The 20,127-nt window shown below is 59.3% G+C and overlaps 2 protein-coding genes and 1 pseudogene across 2 annotated transcripts, besides 6 other annotated features; 2 read left to right on the top strand and 1 right to left on the bottom strand.

Moving 5' to 3' along the window:
- Positions 1-20,127: part of a sequence feature (areas not merged during assembly with more than two copies in the genome that could not be assigned to a particular haplotype) that runs on past both edges of the window.
- Positions 1,156-2,409, bottom strand: Tc00.1047053510625.30 (annotated as a pseudogene).
- Positions 3,006-3,047: a sequence feature (AT_rich).
- Tc00.1047053510625.19 (mucin-associated surface protein (MASP), putative) lies at positions 5,273-6,232 on the top strand (the record flags this gene model as incomplete). The annotated part of the gene is made up of 1 exon (XM_814446.1): positions 5,273-6,232. One exon carries the CDS (start codon positions 5,273-5,275, stop codon positions 6,230-6,232), a length of 960 nt encoding a protein of 319 aa, XP_819539.1.
- Positions 5,563-5,694: a microsatellite.
- Positions 6,581-6,708: a sequence feature (A-rich).
- Positions 9,481-9,519: a sequence feature (A-rich).
- Positions 9,682-20,127, top strand: Tc00.1047053510625.10 (dispersed gene family protein 1 (DGF-1), putative; the record flags this gene model as incomplete). Its single annotated transcript, XM_814436.1, has 1 exon — positions 9,682-20,127. One exon carries the CDS (start codon positions 9,682-9,684, stop codon positions 20,125-20,127), a length of 10,446 nt encoding a protein of 3,481 aa, XP_819529.1.
- Positions 14,608-14,658: a microsatellite.

Here is a 20,127-nt window from a genome sequence, read left to right as displayed (position 1 = left end):
GGTGAAACAGTGAGCACCGTCACCCATCCACAGTGAGTGGCACCATCATCCCCGCCGCAGTCACTCCCAAAAACAACAACTCACGCACACAGACACACGGAAAGAAAAGGAAGAACAGTGCACCGGGAACACACAACGAATGCCACCAGCAGCAGAAGCCACGGCGAGTGCGTAATTATTCGTCACACATCAGCACGCACTCAGCAACGCCCACACAAAAACCAATCAGCAGGATCCAAAAGGGTCCAACCGCCCTTCGCAGCACCTACGCGCTGCCGCCAGTCCGTTTGCTGCGGTCTCCACCATCGCACCTTCGCCGCCGCACGTGCGGCACCACCCCGCACAGCCAGACAATACCGCATCGAATAATCCGCAGCTGGAGAGACACGTCGGCACGCTCAGCTGCTCGGCGGGAATCCATACACACTTATCCCAGGCACCCTCAATGCCACGTCACACATGGGCAGCACTCCAAGAAAGTCACGCTCACCGCACGGCAACAAAACAAGACGCGGTGTTCCGTCATCCCTCTTCCCAAGAGTCACCACAGCCAAAATCCTCTGCGTGCGTGCGCTCCCAGCGTTCACGCCGCTCCACAGCGTGTGCAACACGGTCTGAGTGTGTGTGTGCATGTGCCTTTGTGTTTGTCAGCGCCTACACCTGTGGAGCAGCTGTGCGGATCAAGAGAGAGCAAAGAAAGCAACGGCAGAGAGAGGCAGATAGCACACACGCAAATTCCTCATGCCATCACACGCAGCCAGCGGAATGGATGCACTCAACCACAAAACCAAAAAGGAAAACAAAACAAAAAGCCGAAGCGTGGGACGACCAGCGCACACACACTCTCATTACTCCCGTAAAGCAAAACACACACACAGAGGGAGAGAGAGAGGTCGCCCACTCAATGCAATGAAAACAAAACAGAAACAGTTACGGTGCTCCGCCCATGCATCCAGGCAGGACGGCAGCGGTGCGTGTCGTGCAAAAGAGAGCACCAACGGGCCTGCATGGGTGTGCATGCATATATACAATGGGCACATTATTGTGTGTGCTTCGTGGGGTGAGGTGAGGGCGAGAGTCCATGCAAGGGGACACACACAGAGAGAGAAGGAAGAGTTTGTGTGCGGGCGGTGCAAGGCTCTCTCACACTCACTCTCACGCGGCCACCACCGCAGCAGCAGCCGCACACGCAACAACAAGAAGAAGCAAAAGAGGGGAGGTGGCGTGGGAGACCGCGGTGCTGCCGCCATTGTTGCCAGGCGTCGCGGTGTCATTTCTCATGGTGATGGTGACATTTTCTGTTGAGGTTTCTTCTCCTGCCTGAAGTTCCGTTCTTGTTGGTGATGGTTCTGCGGAAGATGCTCGTGGAGTTGTTTTTGTTACTGGTGGGTTGCTGGTAGTAGAAGATAGGCTTGTAGTGGCTTTCAGACCGACGTCTGCATTCTCCTTCTCCTTTTCAACTGCATCCCCACTACCATCTGGACTTTCCGCGGCTTCTTCTGAAGTAGAGGAGCCCTGTTTTGCTTTGGGTTCTGACCTCTCCTTTGGCTGCTCCTTGGGCAGTGCGGTTCCAAGAGACATTGCTTCCGACAGTAGACCCTTTTATGAGGGTTGCATGCTCTGAACAAATGGGGCATCGAGGACAGAGGTTGATGAAATGCCAGCCATAGAAAGAGGAGAAACCGAAGAGTCACCTCAAGAACTGCCACCGCCTCCACCACTACTTCCACCATCACCATTGGGGTCCAAGACAGTTCCACCACCGGAACCTGAACCGTCAACAGCAGATTGTTTGCCACCATAAGAAGCAGAATTATCCAAACTGGAACCTCCATCTCTTTTAGAACCTCCAACAGAACTGCCACTGGGTCGAGTTCCATCAGATTCTGGTGATTGTGGCGGTCTTATTGCTTGGCCCGCCTGTCCTGCATGTTCTGCTGTTTTATCTTCACTGGTCAACATTTTGTCTGCTGGTGTTGGAGATGGGCTCCTTCCGTTTTCTTTTGGGCCATCTCGTTGCTGCGTTCCTTCTGAATGATCTTTTGGTTTTTCTTCTCCATCACTTCTTGTTTCCTTATCTTCCGCTTTCTTTGCTTCTACTTTTTCCTCTTTTCCTGCCGCCCCACCATTACCTCTTGGTGGTTGTTTGACAGAAGTTTGAGGGCTGACCTTCGCTATGTCTTGCGAATCTAATGGTTCTTCTGAGGTGTTCAACACTCCACCAACTGGAGTTCGTATATCCAGTTCTTCTTCATGGCCACCCTTAGACAAAGACTGTGAACTCCTCGATGGTTCATCTTGTAGTTCACCAACACTATCACCAAACGATACCCCCACCGCACCAAAATCGCACCACAGCACGCAGAGGGCACACACCAGCAGCACACAGCCAGCCATCATCATCGCCATCACTCCTGTCACTTGCGTGTAGCCTTCAGCACAAACTAACCCCCCGTCAACGCAAAAAGCAAAAGGGGAGACAAGTCACACAACCACGCACCGTCCCATCCAGCACAGTCACAAATGGCAATGCACGCACCACGAGGCAGTTGGAATCAGTACAATTGCAGAACTCACACAACGCCTTGCAAACCAGAAGTTAAAAATGCAGTAAAAAGCACAACAACGGATTTGAGAGTCCAGCGAAACTCCCAAAAAGTAAGAAAAGAAAAATCGATCAGGCGCGACTTTTATTTTTTTTGCCAAGAAGCAAAATGTAAACGACCACTGGTTTGCGTATACGTACTGCATGGACCGAATAAAGCAAAGAAAAAAAGATCGTACTATTCCGTGAGCCCACACAACTCTCCTCACATTTCATGCGGCATCCGGCCTGTTCCTCCTATCCTCCTCTTGTGCAGTCCGCGGGACGCACAGCCGCAGGGCCGGCACAGCGTGTGCGCAACAAAAACAAGAGGAGAAACACGTCACTCATGACAGTGTGCGGCAAGCAACCATTGGGGAAAACAAAGGAATGCTAATTATTCCAATAGGGCAAAAGCAGCAAAAATAAATAAATAAAAGAGAATAAAAAAACTTAAATTATTGACAAAACTCAGTGGGTAATGCTGGCAGGCTGCACAGTTATTGTTCCACGAAAAGCCTCAATTCCACCCTCCCTCACACCTCAGCAGAGCGCCGCAGTGCCTGGCAGCCCCAGAATCAGAAGCAACATCACCCGAGACACACACCCATGCGCGGCGATGCCGCGAATTTCAGCCATGGCCAACAAATCCGTGAAGTGCCCGTGCTCACAAAAACCGTTGCTCACAAGTGATGCTGCGTCGTGCTCCGATGGGATCTCTGGTTTCTCGGACGTTGTGCGCAAATAATCCTGTGCGGCATCACCGCCACCCGACAAGTTATCACTCGCTCAACATTTGCTAGGGCTATGCTGGACTCAGGCGTGGATATTGTACCATCCAAGGGCGCTAGATCACTGTTGCTGAGTGAATCGGGGCCGCCATCCGTGCCCACGGCAGTGCGGCCATACGTGTCCTATTCGTGCTCAACGTCTTGTTATTCGCTGGCACCTGTGTTGGCGGTGGACGGCTCGTTGTCTCTCGCTGAGAATGCCTTTGGATCCGCTGCGCTGCCACTTGACTCCCCGGACAGCCGAGCTCCCTGTGGGGCCTCACCGCGCAGCCGCTGGCAGCCCTGCATGCTCCTGCCGAGCGGTGTGTCCTGCCACTGAGCATGGCCACAGACAGTTCCCAGTTTTGCGCCTGGCAGCAGCATCCAAATCGCCCACACGAGTTCCTGCTGCCACAGACTCCCTCTCGGCGATTGAGGCACTCCGCCTTGGCTCGCTGGCCGTGCGAGACTGCGTTACCAAAGGGATTTGGATTATGCTACTTTTCGTGGTGAAGCGAGGCCACTCTGTAGAATGCGTGTTCTCCCCATCGCGCTGCGGTGTGCCATGCAATGAGGCCGCTGAGAAAGAAGCCGCGGTTGCAAGTTCCCTCCCCGCAATGGGGTGTACCAATCTGACACGTGGAATTCCTTGCCGCGGTCAAGAGGTTATGCCGGAAGGAAGTCCAGGAGGAAGAGGAAGGCGCGCACACCACACTACTGGCGCTCGTCGGTATAGCGAAAACTCCATTACTTGTGTCCGGCCAAATGTTGTGCCACGACCCGCAGCCCCGCGCACAACTGCGATGCGACTCCTGCCCACTCTTCGGTAGAATGGCGCACGCCCTGCAGATTACAGGCGGCCCTTTATGTCGGTAGCGCCTTCCCTCCCACACCGAGGAGATCGACCCGCTCCTGCCTCCGGAGCCTCCACCTCGCGTGAGAACCGCAAATCTTTGTTGACCAACTAGCGGCGGATTGACGTTCTCCTGCCCAATCTGCAGCAGCGTCTTCTCGTCCGTCCACAATATGAGGGCGTTTGCCGGACGTGCCCGGCCTGGCGTTCCGATGGTCGAAGAACGCCTCGCATGCGGACGCCGCAATGGCGGCACCGTCCTCCTAACAGGCGCCTCGCGCACAGGTCGCCACCGATATTGCCAAGCATGCCAGCAGAACAAACATGCAGGAAGCACAACCGCGGGAACTCAATATGGAACAGGCTCTTCCGCCGCCGCCGCATCACAGACGCCACGGGCTGCCGATCCCCATCCCCACGGACAACGGGAAACTCCGCACCATCCACTGCGGGAATGCCCTCATCATTGGGAATAGGGACCGCGACTGTTTGTGACTGCCTCAGCCCGCACGACGGCCCGTTTGCGACGGAATACTTGCCATTTTTGTACGGACGGCCCTTGCGCTGCTCACTCGTTGCTGTAGCAGCGTACAAATACAACAAGATAAAAGGTTGCTTTGTGATGAATATTGGCTGCACTTCCCGTGGACCAACAATCCACGTGGTGTGCGGGGATCATTCCCTTTTTAATTGTTGTTTTGCTTTTGTGTTGCTGTGTGCGCTGCACCTATTCCTCGTGTGTGTGTGCGTACCCTCCGTGAGGGTGCGGGCACGACGGACCGCTCTCGCCGTATGTGCATGCGCAGCGGAACCTTGGATGTGTTGTTATTTTTGCTTTTTGCTTTTTAGGAATTCTGGTTCGCGGGGTGGTTTTTTAGATTTACAATTGTACTGATTCCATCTGTCTCATTTGTGTGTGTAAATTGCTTTCATTTGTTACTATGTGTGACTCTCATTGCTGGATGGGACGGTGCGTGGTTGTGTGACTTGTCTCTCCTTTTGCTTTCACTCTCTGTTGACGTGTTTTTAGTTTGTGCTGAAGGCTGCACGCAAGTGACAGGAGTGATGGCGATGATGATGACCGGCCGTGTGCTGCTGGTGTGTGCCCTCTGCGTGCTGTGGTGCGTTGCCGGCGGTGTTTATGCGAGGGACGTTGACACCAACGCACTGGGTGGCTGCATGGCGTCGGGAGTGTTGGGTGAGAATGGATCCCACATGCCTGACGGATGCAATAAAACTGCGATTACGGTGCCTTTGCGGTCAGTACTGCCCATTACTGCCGTCGAAGCCTCAGATGTAACAGATAATGCTGGTGGTAAAAAGAACGATCCGAATTCAAGTGGGACTTCCAACGCTGGTGTTAATGGTAGTGATCCTGCTGCTGTTACTGGTCGTGGCTCTGGTGGTGTTCCTGGTGGTGAATCTGATGCTTCTTCTGGTGCCGGGGCTCCTGCTGCTGCTGGTGGTGGAGGCAGTGGAGGCAGTGGAACTTCAGCTGGCGGTCATGCCACCGACAGCGTTCCTTCTGATGCTCCTGGTCCTGCTGCACCTCCTCCCGCTAATGCTGCTGGTCATTCGGGTGGTCCTCCTGCTACTGCTCCTGGTGTTAATTCTTCAGCTGGCAGCAGTGATGGTACAGCGGGGTCCTCAGTCACTAATCCATCTAACACAACGGGAGAATCTCAAACAGGAGATCAGTCGTCTGCTGCAGCGGCTAACAACTCCTCGCTACCCGAAGGAACGGAAGGAACGACATCCGGCACTGGACAAAAAGAAGAGGAAGAAGAAGAAAATGAAAAGCAGCAGCAAAGTGATGAAACACAAGTCCAACAACAACAACAGCATGAACACCCCGCGGAAAGTGGCGAAGAATCCGCGAAAGATAAAAACGCCCTTCGTACAAATGCCACCGCAAATACAGGCGACAGTGACGGCAGCACCGCGGTCTCCCACACCACCTCCCCTCTTTTGCTTCTTCTTCTTGTTGTTGCGTGTGCGGCTGCTGCTGCGGTGGTGGCCGCGTGAGAGTGAGGGAGAGAGAGCCGTGCACCGCCCGCACACACACACTCGTCCTTCTCTCTCTGTGTGTGTGTCCCCTTGCATGGACTCTCGCCCTCACCTCACCCCACGAAGCACACACAATAATGTGCCCATTGTATATATGCATGCACACCCATGCAGGCCCGTTGGTGCTCTCTTTTGCACGACACGCACCGCTGCCGTCCTGCCTGGCTGCATGGACGGAGCACCGTAACTGTTTCTGTTTTGTTTTTATTGCATTGAGTGGGCGACCTCTCTCTCTCTCCCTCTGTGTGTGTTTTGCTTTACGGGAGCAATGAGAGTGTGTGTGCGCTGGTCGTCCCACGCTTCGGCTTTTTGTTTTGTTTTTTTGTAAATTTAATTTTTTTCCTGTTTGCTTTAAATTTTTTTCCAGTCTTTTTTTGTTATTAATTTGTCCGTTTTTTTTTATTACTGACCCCTCATCTTTCTTTTTTGCTTTTGGGGGCAATCACTGTGGACGTTTTTTCTTTTCTACTCTTCCCTCTTTTAATTGTTTGTTGCTGCACTCTTCCTGCGAGGGGTGCCGTGTGTTTCCGCCCAACTGCTCCACTCGCACACCCACCGACACGCTCATGACGACGGCCCTGTGCGCCTCGCCTGCTGCACGCATGAGGAGGGGCCGCGACGAACGGCGCGCTGAGGGAGCCGTGACGTGTGGGCGTGCGACGAGGGCCTGTGGGGCGGCGCACACATTTCTTTTCCTCTTGTTTTGTTTTGTTTGCGGCCAGGGCTGGCAGACACCCGCAGCGCCACACACACACAGCCACACCCTGCCGCCGTGTTTTTCTTTTGTTCTTTTTTTTTCTGTGGACGGATGTTTGCTGCTGCCACCGTGCGGTGATGGAGGGTGGGGAGCTGTGCTGGCTGTATTGCCGTCCAGCTGCGCATTTTCACTGTCTTCTTTACTTAATGGGTGTCTGCTACATACCGTCATGGGTGACGTGTTTCTCCTCTTGTTTTGCTTTTGTTTTTGCCTACATGCTGTGCCGGCTCCGCGGCTGTGCGTCCCACGGACTGCACCAAACGATGATTGAAAAAACGGGCCGGATGCCGCACGAAATGTGAGGGATGTTGTGTGGGCTGGTGGAACAGTAAGGTCTTTTCTTTGACTTCTTTTTCTTGTTGCAGGCAGTATGCATACACAAACACATGACTGTATGGTACTCCTTGGAACAGGAAATGAACTTCTTTCCGAATCAATTTTATACTTTTTTTCCATATTTTTGGGAGTTCTTCTGGACTCTCACCCTTTTTTCTTTTGTTTTTGTTAAATCGCTGCGGTTCATTTTTTTTCTTTGTGTTTTCACTGGTGCTGAGTGCTTACGTGTCCCGTTGATTGTCCCTCTGGCAGCCGTGCTGTTGTCACGCCCTCATTTTTTTTCTTATGCTAGAGGCACCGATGGTCCGCGACGACGATTGTTTGTGGTTCCCATTGCGATGGCAGGAGGGTGACTGGCGCCGGCCTGCTGAGTGTACTTGGAGGGAGCGGATGGTGTGCGCCGTGCCTCACTGTGAGTGTGGGACGCCACCCGCCACGGCCTGCTGTGGGGCGTAATTCCAATTTGTCGGGGAAGAGAGAAGTAAGGGACGGTGCCGTGGACCTGTATGCGCTCCGTCACTCTCTTTGTCGCCGTGGGTGTGCCGTGCGCATGGCTCCTTCTTGCGGTGCGACGTGGATGACGGTGCTTCTGCGTGCGTTGTGCGGCGGGCTTTTCTTCTCCATTTCTTTGCCCTTTTGTGTGTGGGAAAGTTGTGGGAGAGGATATGTGTGAGGGAGTGAGTGTGAGTGGCTGCCAGCCTCGCCCCGCGCATTGAGGACTTCGATACACGTGGCTTTGCTTGACGGCGTTTCGCGGCACCCAGAGTGTGGCGAGGAGGAGGATGGGGAAGATCTGTTGTGGGCAGAAGGAGGATGGACAGGACAGTCCCCTTCCGTGTCATTTCTGATGTTGTTGGCAGTACATACTGAGAGCGTAAATTTAAGCGAGTGCGGGATGAAAGGTTTATGCCGCTTTGTGTGTGCTACTCAGTCGTCGTCATTGCAGGCTGTCGTCACGGTGCGTTGTGGTGCGGTGCCGTTTGATGAGGGAGGGGCGCGATGCCACGGCTGCTGTCCACCACAACCATTTATTGCCTCTGCACCGTCATTGTTGTTTTTCGGTTTGTGTGAATTTTTTTGCGCTTGCATAATATTTTCTTTTGCTTCACGATGAATTTATTGGAGGAACTTTGTTTTTGGTGCCTGCTTCACGGCGTTTCGCCTTGTGTGTCGGTTGCGATGCTTCTACGTGGTGCTGAAGCGTTTGGTGGGGTGTTTATTCTTCTTTTTGCGCCCTGCAGCTAATCTTGTTTGGCCATGGCGGGAGCAGTGGAGCTCTGCGACTGCGTGCTTGCCGTGTGTGTCTCATCTTTTGCCGTTGCTTCCTCGTTGTGTTGGTGGGGGAGGAGACGAGCGACTGCGTCGGTGGAGTTGCGCCCCGGTGGAGAGGGAAGGCACTGACCGCTGCTGACGGCGACGGTCTTTGCTGCAAGCGACCTGACGGGAAGATGTCACCGGTGTCACAGTTAACCGAGATGGATGAGGGCCGCACTGCGTCTCCCACCCCTTTCATCATCCCCTCAATCCACTGCAGTCACACGCCACACGCACCGCACGGCAGCGGCGGGACCACCATCCGGATGTCTGGGAGCCAATCGGAATGTGCAATCGGTGTGGAATCTTTTTCCCGTGTTTGAGTGCTGCCGCCGTGCCTCTTTATTTTTTCTTTCTTGTGTATGCCGTGCGCGCATGGTGCCGCTGCTTGCTGTGCAATGCCGACTCGCGTGAACTAGAAACGACGCTTTGACTGCTGGCGACCGGCGAGCTCTCCGCTTTACTTACGCACCACCACCAACAACACCTTTTGGACGCGCTTGATGGCTGGCGGTCGTATCGCCGCCACGTGATCTGCCCCGGCTCTTGTGTGTCGTGCACGGCATCGGGACCACCATGTGATGCAGCCATTCGGTAGCAGGAGCGGTGCCAGTGGTAATGTGGCTTTTTGCCGAGATTCCGCCACTCGGCACGGTGGCTGTGTGAGGCTGTGTGGGAAGTGGGAGGACGATGGCGTCACTGACTTGATTGCGTCTGCGCGGCTTTGTGTCGGCGGTTGTACTGTGGTGGAGATTGTGTATGACCGGATGCCTCTGCGTGCCACTGTGTTTGGTTGCTGTTGTTCTTTCTGTCTTTTATTCTTTTTTTTTTTTTTTTTGAGCGTGCAGTTCGAGATACTTTGGCTTTGCCAGCACAACTATCGTTTCAAGGTGTTAAGGATTAATTGCAGTATTAGGATTGGTAGTACTGGGATATCGATCTGGCGGAATCGTGTCACTGGATTCGCCATCTGTAGGAAAGGATTTGATAGACAGGAGGAATGGTCGACGGGGCGAGAGCGACACAACGCGACAGCCCTGCTGATACGTGTCTGGGTCGGTGGATGCAGTCTTCGGTGGGTGCGTGTCCGCGCAGCCGGCACCGTGTGCGGCGCAGGGCCATTGCGGCTGTGCGTGCGGCGCTGCTTGTGGCGTTGGCGCTGGCTGCTGCGGCGTGTATGCCCGCGGTGCATGCGGTGGTGTTGCGACTGCGGGGCGGCACGGTGGACAGAGCCATCACGGTTGGCCGCGCCGTGGACACGGTGCTGATGGACGGCGTGTCCATCACGAACGGCGTGGCTGTTGTGTTCGACGTGGCGGCGATGCTTCCCGGCGCGCTGCGCATCGAATTGAGGAACTGCGTGTGCGACGGCGGTGCGCAGATCTACGTGCGGGGCTACAGCGGCGAGCCGGCGAGTGACCGGAGCCTGGAGGTGAGCGTGAGCGGGCTGTCCGGGAGCTACTGCTCGCTTGTGTTTGTGCACAACCTGCCGGCACACACGAACGTGACGGTCCGTGACTCGACGATTGTGACGGCGGGGCCGATGCGCTACTCGCAGCTGAGCGGGCTGACGGACGCGGTGGCGTCGCCGCTTGTGCTGTACGCGACTTCGCTGTTACAGTCGCAGCTGCGTGTGAGCAACACTGTGCTGAGGTCGTCGCAGGCGGGCGGGTCGGCGGTGTACGTTGGCGGCGGCGTGGACCTGCTGTCGGGCGCGGTGGTGCTTGACGGAGTGTTGCTGGAGGCGTCGGGCGGTCCGACCGCTTCCGCGATGCGTGTGGCGTCCTCGTCGCGTCTCAGTCTGCGGAGCCACTCGGTGTTCTCCGTGACGAATGTGTCGGTTGTGAGCAGCGGCGGCGGCTTTGTGCTTGGAGAGCGCCTCGCGGTGCTTGATTCGGTGCTGCGCTTCGTGGGCGTCGAGGGGTCTGTTGCGTCGTCGCTGGTGCGCTGCGACGGTGGGACGATCGGTGGCGGCGGGTGGCTGGACCTGCACGACGTGTGGGCGGTGGGCGAGGCGTCGTCTGTGGCGTTGCTGTCGGGTGTGATGCTGAGCGGCGGCACCGTGTCGATTGCGCGCTGCGCTGCCACTGGCGCTACGCTTGTCTCCGGGCCGACGATCACGAGCGGCGTCGTGTCGGTGCAGTGCAACCGTGCCGGCGGCCGGGTGCTGCAGAGCAGCGGCGACTACCGCATGGCCGGCCTGCCCTCCGTGAGCGTGGTGCCGTGCGACGGCTGTGCGGCTGCGCTGGCGTGCTTTGATGCGCTGACGGCGTCGTTCTCCGACTGCGTGTGCAGCTGCCGTGCCGGCGGCGTGGGCGAGGCGTGCCTGCCGTTCGACGTGCCGCCTGCGAGGGCCAGTGGTGGTGGCGATGGCGGTGCGCAGGGCTGCGTGAGTGGCGTGACGCTGACGGAGTCGGTGACGGCTGGCGGCGGGCGGGCGACGGCGTGCTTCGACTCGGTGTTGTTCAGCGGAACGATCACTGTGGCGGTGGACCTGCGCTCGATGGACGCGTTCGCTGACGCGCTGAACGTGATGCTGCGCCACTGCGTGCTTGCGGGCGGCGCGCAGCTGCGGATTGGCGGCCTCAGCGAGAGCACGGCGCGCCTGATGCCGCACGCTTTCGTCAGCATGACGAATGTGACGTCGCTGGAGGGCACGATTGTGCTGCATGGCGCGATGCCTCTGCACTCGAGTGTGCTGCTGGCGAACTCAACGCTGCGCGCGACGGTTGGTGGATCGCAGTACGTGCCGACTACTCCTGGCTACGAAGGGTTTCGGTACGGCCCCGCGCTTGTCCTGGACAGTGTCCGGCTTCTGTCGACACGGTTTGTCATGACGCGGTCGACGCTGGTGTGTGGCGGGGGCTCGTGCGCTGCGATCCTCGTGGAGCGCGGCCTCGGCGTGAACCTGTCCAGCGTCTTCTACATGGACAACTGCGTTATTAGGTCGCGGACGCACGTGATTTACGCCCTTGCGTCGGACCTGCGTGTTGGTAACGGCTCAGTGTTCTCCATACAGAACAGCTTGTGGAGTGCGCCGAGCAACGAATACTACAAAGGCGCGTGTGTGTTCAGGGATGTTGTTGTGGCTGGCGGCAGCGTGCTGCAGATTGTGTCCAGCACTTTCCGTCTCGGCTTCGCCATGCTGATGGCAGCCACGCTGACCGTGACTGGCGGCAGCTGGCTGGTGCACCGCGACAACGAGTTCCGCACCGCCTACGTTGTGTGCGTGGCCGCCCACTACGGCATGGTGTTCCGCGATCGGAGTGTGTGGTCGATACTTGACAACAACTTCACGTATGGCTCATACTCGTCGACCATCGCAAATATGACAACCAACTGGTCACCACCATCCGACACGCGCCCGACCATCTACGGCATGTGCAACGAGGCAAGGGGCTCACCTGTGACGAATTACCAAGACGACCTCAACATTGGAGCACCCGTGACGGTGCTGGACTGTGGTGCGTGCACGATGGACGCCGTGTGCTTCGCAGCGAGGACGAGCAGCATCCGCGGCTGTGTGTGTGAGTGCGCTGCTGGCGGCTACGGCGACACTTGTCTGCCAGCTGCGGTTCCGGACGGCCTTGGACCGCTCCCGCTCCCCGATGCGAAGGACACGGAGGTCCGCTGCGTGCACGGTGGCAGCATCAGCTCCGTGGACTATCCTGATCCCGGTGTGCGTGGTCTGTGCTTTGTCAACGTGACCTTCACCGCCGCGATTGTGCTGGACCTGTCGTATTTTGACGCGCCAGAGCAGACACTCAACATCACGCTGCTGCAGTGCGTCCTCATGGGCCTGTTGATCAGGGGGAGTGGTGTGCGCGTACACGTGAGCGTGACATCCTCGATACTGGATTTTGGTGCATTGGATTTTAGAGGTGATTTTGGCGCGAGCTCCCAGATACTGGTGGTGGGCAGTACGCTTGTGACGACGTCGAGCCACGCCATTTCCTTTGTGAAGTTTACTCTCAGTGCGAATATGGCGCTGCTGCTACTCGACAACTACATCGAGGCGAATAGGTACGCAGTCTATTTCATCAATGGTGTTGTTGTTGATGGTGGCGGGATCATTGTGAAGGGAAATACGCTGAGCACAACGAAGGACGACGACAGTGTGGAATCATCTGTTTGCGTTAATGGTGTTGGAGTGAAGAGCGGCGGCTACTTTGACGTGGAGAACAACACGATGAGCTCGGTCAATGGCGTTATTTTTTTTGGGGATACCACCGTGAGCTCCGCGGGGCTGCTGCGAGTGGCGGACTGCACCTTTGGCGGGAGTGAAGTTTTTGATTCCGCGCTGTTGCATTTGTCTGGCTCGGTGACCCTCGAGGGAGGTGCGCAGTGGCGTGTGGAGGGCAACAGCGTGGGTGAAGCCTCAGTATTAACTATTCCGTATCCCCAGTACAAAATTCAGCTGTCGGGCAGCGGCACCACCGTGGCGCTTGCAAACAACCGTCAGGTGGACAATAGTTATCCCTTTGCTGATCTTTCTCCGCCAGACACGATTGTTGAGTTCCCCGCAAGGTTTGTGGTTGGGTGCAACCTGCAGGGCGATGAGGAGGTGTCGTACGACGGTGTGTTTCCGGATGAGGTGGAGGTGTTCAGGTGCGGCACATGCAACGACGACGCGGCGTGCTACATGCCCGGGACGGAGTCGGTGGACCGCTGCTCGTGCTCGTGCAGCTGCAAGGACGGATGGCATGGCGCGTCGTGTCTTCCCTTCGAGGTGCCCGACACGGTTGTGCCGCCCGTGGCGGAGAGAGCCGTCGACGGCGACACGAGCTGCGTGGTGGACCAGACGCTGACGGACCTCGCGCTGAACATGTGGAAGACGCACCACTGCTACGTGGGTGTGATATTCAGCGGCGTGGGTGCTGCGCTCGCGTTTTTCCTCAACAGCATGCCGCTGCATCTTCCCATCAACATCACGCTCACTGGGTGCACATTTCGTAGTGGTGCCGCGCTGCAGTTTGTTGGGGGTGCGGCGGCGGTTGAGTCATCTGGCGTCCTGATCCGCGTGAGCCGGACGGTGATGCGTTCCTCCACCGTTGCTTTTATACGTGCCCTCCCGCAGCACTGCGACATCGCCGTCACGGAGGTTGACGCGGCGCAGTTCTCCTCGTCCGAACTGCCGGACACTAGGATGAACACGTTGAGCGTCGTGATGCTGAAGGACGCCGTGCTGAGTGCGTCCTCGCTGTTGGTCAGCAACGTCAGGGCGCATGCGACGAAGCGTGATGCGTTCGTTGTGTACTCGACAGGAACGCTGACGCTGGTGGGTGGCAGCTCGCTGTACGCGCGGTACTGCAGCTTTGATGGATACACACATATGTTCTACCTGTACGGGCTCAGTGTGAGTGACCACTCCGTTATTGCGCTGCTCAACAATACGATGTTCTCCGGGGTAAGCCTGCTGTATCAACACAACAGATTCAACTTGTCGGATCACAGCGTGGTGCGCGTGGTGGGGAACAGCGGCTCCGTGCGCTACGCCATCTATAACGATGACATGTGGACTGTTCAGCGGTCAAGCTGGCTGGATTGGCGCGACAACGACGTGGAGGTGGGTGCGATGTTCTACGACAGTAGCTCCGCTTTTGTGAGCATTGACGGCAGCAGTGTGGTGACGCTGACAGGCTGCAAGATGGGCTCGACGGGGTTGTCGGTGTCCCTTTTATCTCGGGCTGACGCCGGCTACCGGTTCGTTGCTGGGTGCCTGACGGTCGCGGGACGGGAGGTGATGACGGCGGCTGAACTGGCGCTGAACGGCATCACCAGCGTGACGACGGTTACCGCGTGCGGGGAGTGCACGAAGGAGGGCGACTGCTTTGCTCCTCTGACGACGGCGGTCATTGACTGCAAGTGCCGGTGCGCTGCTGGAGGGCACGGCGATGTGTGCGTCCCAGCGCCTGTGCCTGCTGGCCCGCCACCACCGCCGCCACCGTCATCGCCGCCGCCACCGCCGCCACCGCCGGTTGGTGAGTGCATCAGCGACATGGTGTACCCCGAGGTTGCGCAGGCGGTGGGCGGCGGGCTGTCGTGGCTGTGCTACCGCAACGTGATGTTCAGCGGGGGCGGCATGAGCCTGACGGTGCTGATTGGGGCGATGACGGGCGACGTGGCGAATGTCACGTTCGATGGATGCACGTGGAGGGACGGCGCCGTGCTGTTGCTGTTGGGCAACGCGTACGCCGCTGTGGGGTCGCTGAACATCGTCGTCACCGGCAACAGATTTATTGACGCGCTGCTCAGTCCGGAGGGTGTGTTTCCACCGCACACAAACATCACGATCAGCGGGAACAGTTTTACGGTCACGAGGCTGTTCCATTGGTTGGGTTTGGACCTTAGGAGGCCGTCGTGTGTTGTGATGAATGGACTGGCGATCAGCAACGACTCCGCGGTGGTGCTGAGTGGCAATGTGTTTCGGAGCGTGTCGACATCGTCAAGTGTCGTAAAATTTGTTGGATCTGCGCTGAGGGTGTCGTGGCACTCCGTGCTTGCGGTGCTGGGCAACACGTTTCATATGGGCGGCGGTGACAGTACGCTGATAAATATTGAAGGGTCTGGCCAATTTTCATCGCTGAAGGTGCTGAACAACTCTGCTGTGGTGATCCGAGGCAACGTTGTGACGAGGCCGGTGAAGTACTTTTTGTTATTAATTTTGGCGTTGCGTGTGGAGTCCCAGTCAGCGGTTGTGTTTCAGGGCAACGACATGCAGAGAAGCTCGGCTGTATTTTTTTCAAGCTACTCTTCCTACATCTACTACAACTCCTGGCTGCAGCTGAGCGGCAATCTCTGCCGTGAGTCCCCATCGGATGCCTTCCTCTTTCTGAACCCCACGGTGAATCTCCGCGACTCCGCGGTGTCTGTGTCCGGCAACCGATTCATGTCCAGCACGGGCACGCCGACAGTTCTGCGGATATCCACGGTGCCTCGCGATCTCACAAACGGAGCGATTGTGGCCGCGTGCAACACCGTGAACGACAAGGAGAGAGTGAAATACGCCATCCCTTCTGTGTACAAAGCCACCATCCTGACCTGCGGCGATCCATGCGCTCTCGTGGCGTCGTGCTTCCCTGCGTACACGACGACGGCCTCGAGTGATGGCTGCGCCTGCACGTGCGCTGAGGGCGGCTACGGCGATGCATGCCTGCCCGTTGCTGTCCCCGAGCCGCCGAGCACTGACGGCGCCGACTTGTGCGTGCGGGACGTGCGTGTGGGTGTGAAGCTGAGTGCCGGTTTCGGGACGTCGGTGGCGTGCTACGTTGGCGTGACCTTTGCGGCGGACGTCGTGGTGGACGTGGAGTCGATGTCAGGGAGCGTGCGCAACGTGACACTGGCGAACTGCACGTTTGTGGACGGAGCGAGCCTGTACGTTGTTGGGTGGCGGTCCGACCCGCCTGCTGGACAGCGCGCCGATGTGTTGATCAGCGGGCTTGAGTCGCGCTCCGGCGGCGGCGTGCTGGTGGCGAACCGATTTCCGCCTGGCTCGCGCGTCACTGTGGTGGACTCGGTGCTGATTGCGGAGAAGCGTGTTGCGTACCGCGGCGCCTACGGCCTTGGCGATGCCTCCGCGTGCCTCGTGTTGCACAGCGTGAATCTGACGGGGAGCGTGTTGACCATTGCGCGCACGCATATGGCGGCGGTTTTCCGCGACGCTGTTGGCGTGCTGTTTGTTGGCGGCGTGGCGCTGTCGTCGCGCGGTGCGCTCTACGTGGACGGGCTGTCGGTGCAGACGGCGCTGGGGCTGTGCGTGTCGGTGGAGGGCGGTGTTGCGGCCAGTGGCGGCTCCGTGGTGGCGTTTGTTGACAGTGACTTCCTGCTGTGCAAGCACGTGGTGTCTGTGCGTGGGGCTGTGAGCGTGTCGGGCTCCGCTGTGGCGCTTGTGCGGAACGACTTTTTGTCGGCGGAGGACTACGCGGTGGCGTTTTATTCGACGGTGAGCCTGGATGGCGGGTCGATGCTGCTGGCGAAGGGCAACGCGCACGACGGCGTCTCGAGGGAGATGCTCTACACCGCTGGCACCGTGACCGCTGTTGGGAGCACGCTGAGTTTCGTGCGCAACCGAGCGCTGCTGCCGCGGATGGTCTCGCTGAGCCTGTCGCTCTCGGCTGGGGCGCATTCGAGGGTGGCGTGCAACGACGCTGGTGACCGTGTCCTGTCGACGGCGGAGGAGTACGCAGCGGCTGGTTTTGGCGACGCTGGGAGCATCGACGTTGCTGGGTGCGACGACTGCGACAGGGACACGCACTGCTACGCGCCCGGGACGGCGTCGGCGAGCATGAAGGACGGTGTGTGCGTGTGCTTGTGCGGCAGCGGCGGGCACGGCGAGGCGTGCGTGCCTGTGGGAGCTCCCGCGCTGCCGCCTGCTGCGGGCACTGCGCCGAGTGTGTTCTTCCGCGAGGGCGTGACGGTGCGGTCGGTGTTCGTTGTGCCTGCCGGCGCGAGCGAGGTGACGCTGCGCCACGTTGTGCTGGACGGCGTGAGCCCGGTGCTCTACGTGCCGTGGATGGCGCGGGACGGCGTGCGGATCGTTGTGCAGAACGTGTCGCTGCTGAACGGCGCCGTGCTGTACGTGATGGGCGGTGGAGCGTTGCGCGGTGCGGTGTCGGCGGGGAGCGACGAGGGCGGGCCGGTGGAGCTGTCGGTGTGCGAGGTTGAAGCGCTGAACGGTGCGCTTGTGCTGACCGGCACGTTCCCCGCAAGGTCTGTGCTGACGGTGACGGACTCCCTGCTGGTTGCCACGAGGCCGACGCCGCTTGTGTATCTCCCCGGCTCGCAGTCCTCGCCGTACGCACCGGTGCTGGTGCTGTCGGGTCTGCGGCTCGTGCGGTCCGTGCTTGTTTTGTTCGGCGTTGCCCTCGTGACGGTGATGACTGGTGGGCGGACGGTGGTGGTGGACGGCGCTGTGCTGGAGCTTGTCGGTGGCGGTGTCGCGCTGGACGCGGCTGTGTTCGGTGGCGAATATGCGTTGTACGCGAGTGCGCGCGTGGTTGCGTCGGAGGGCGCTGTGCTGCGCGTGTCGGGGAGCCAGGTGTACGCCGCGCATGGGTTGGTGTTCGAGAGCGGTGTGGAGGCCAACGCGTCCGCCGTCGTGGTGAACGACAACGCCGGTGCGCTGACGGATGGCGCGCTGCTGGAGCTGCGGGGGTCGGCGTCGTTTGTGTCCGGGTCGTGGCTGTCGGTGCGCGGCAACAGCATCAGCGGCAGGCTTCTGTCTGTGCCGTCGTACCCGCGCAGTGCGGAGCTTGTGCAGAGCACGCTGACGCTCCACGGGAACGCCGGCAGTGGGCCCGTCGTGATGGACGGCACCGTTGCGCTTGGGGGTGCCGGCCAGAAGTTCGTCATGGGGTGCCTGACGCTCAACGGGCAGGCGCTGCAGCCGATGGACTACAGGTCCGCCGGCATCATCGGGGAATTTCGCCCCGTGGCGTGTGGCGTGTGCGACGCCGACGTAAGCTGCTTTACTGCTGCGACGAGGGCGATGTCGGGGTCGTGTCGCTGCCGCTGTGCTGATGGCGGGTACGGGCGCGACTGCCTGCCGGTGTACCTGCCGCACGTGGACGGGTGCAACCGCACGCTCTATAGGCCGCTGCTGAGCCACACAGCGTCGCTGACGGAGACGCGCAGCCTGACTTCAACATGCACGCCGAGTCTGAGCACGGCGCACTACAGTCCGCTGCGGTACGGGCCGACGGAGACCCTGCAGGTGACGGAGACGGTGGCGTTGCCGCCCACGCGGACCCCGACGGCGTCGGTGAGCGGCACGCTGTGGCGGAGCGACGTGGCGTGCCCGACGCTCAGCGTGACGACGACGGCGGCTGGTGGGAGCCTGACGCAGAACGACATTCGCGGCGGTGGGAGCACCGTCCCGACGCGGCTGATGGTGGCGCTGCCGCCGCCGTTTCGATGGGCACGCGACCCGCGGCTTGGCACGCACCTGAGCTTTGTGCCGGTGGCGACGGTGCAGCCGAGCGGCTTCGGTGGTCCGTGGGGAGCGATGCTGAGCAACGCGACGTGGGTGCGCAACGCGACGAATCCGTCCACCGTCCTGGAGCTCGCTGTGCCCGTGCACCGCGGTTACTTCATTGCTGCCGACGAGACGATAGTCATTCGCTGCGACGCTGCGGCGGTGTCCGGCGGCTGCAAGGGTGTGCTGCTTGGGTCCTTCACGATCAGGTCTGACACGCTGCCCGCCGCTGCCAGCGCCCTCTCGGCGATCACCGGCGTTGCGGCGGGTGCGGCGGCTGTTGCCGTGGTGGTGACGGGCGGGCTGGGCTCCGTCCTGGAGATGCAGGCGCTCGGCGTGTTTGCGAGGATGTCATGCGCCTCGGCGCAGGAGCGTGCGAGCACCGTTGCGCTGCCGTACTTCCTTTCGGTGTTCGCTGCCCTTGACCCGCTGTGGATGGTGGTGGGCAACGCGCTGCTCGCCGCTGTGTTCGGGTGCGTGCACTGCGGTGTGACGGCCGCCTTCCAGCGGTGGCGCGGCGTGGACGCTGCGAGTGCGTGGGCTGCGATGCGCTTCCCGAGCCTAACTTACGTTGTGGCGCACGCGATGCACCTCGGTGTCTTCTTCGGCTCCGTGCTTGCACTGGCGATGCCCGGCGCCCGCGTGCAGCACCGCGTGGTCGGTGTCGTTGGCGTGCTGTACGGTGTGGCGTTCCCTGCTGGTGTGTGCTACTTGATTGCCCGCCACACGGGCGCGAGCTTCACGAGGTACTGGCAGTTTTCTAGGAAGCCGCTGCACGAGCGCCTGCTGTACCCCGTCGGGTATTGGCACCCCGCGGCGCAGCGGCGGATGTACGGCAGCATGCTGACGAACATGAGGGGCAGCCGCGTGTACTGGTGCGTGTTCCAGCTGTCGGTGCTGTGCGTGGTGTGCCTGATTGCGGCTGTGCACCCGCCCGTGGGAGGTTGCCACGTCCAGTACTTCTGCATGGCGACTGTGCTGGTTGCGGGTGCGGGCGTAGTTGCCCTCACGAACATGATGCGCTCGGCCTTCCTGACGGTGATGCACACTGCGAGCTTTGTGCTCCTTGCGGCGCTGTGCGTGGTCAGTGCGGCCAACCACCTTGCGCCGAGCGACGGCGGTACGAGGGCGTACGCGGCTATCGTGCTGCTGCTGACGACTGTGGTGCTTGCGGTCACTGTGTACAGCGTCGTTGTGTGGTACGCGGAGGACCGCCACTGGCAGGAGCTGCGCGAGCCGCGGCGTGGCGGGCTGGAAGCGCTGCTGCGCGATGACGAGGAGAGCGACGAAGAGACGCAGAAGCCCCACGACAGGACTTCATCGTCGTACGCCTCGGGCACCACCGTTACGTCGTCGTACCGACCACCCGCAGCGCCGCTGCAGCCCATGGCTGGTGACACCCGCTCAGACGCACAGAGCCTGCTCGAGTGTGCATCGAGTGCGAGAGGCAAAATTGATCACGCCCTCCTGTGA

Source organism: Trypanosoma cruzi, genomic scaffold (assembly GCF_000209065.1).
Source record: "Trypanosoma cruzi strain CL Brener 1047053516801 genomic scaffold, whole genome shotgun sequence".
Classification (NCBI taxonomy): Eukaryota; Euglenozoa; class Kinetoplastea; order Trypanosomatida; family Trypanosomatidae; genus Trypanosoma; species Trypanosoma cruzi.
The sequence above is the reverse complement of the archived record's forward strand: the minus strand, read 5'-3'. Positions and strand labels throughout refer to the sequence as shown.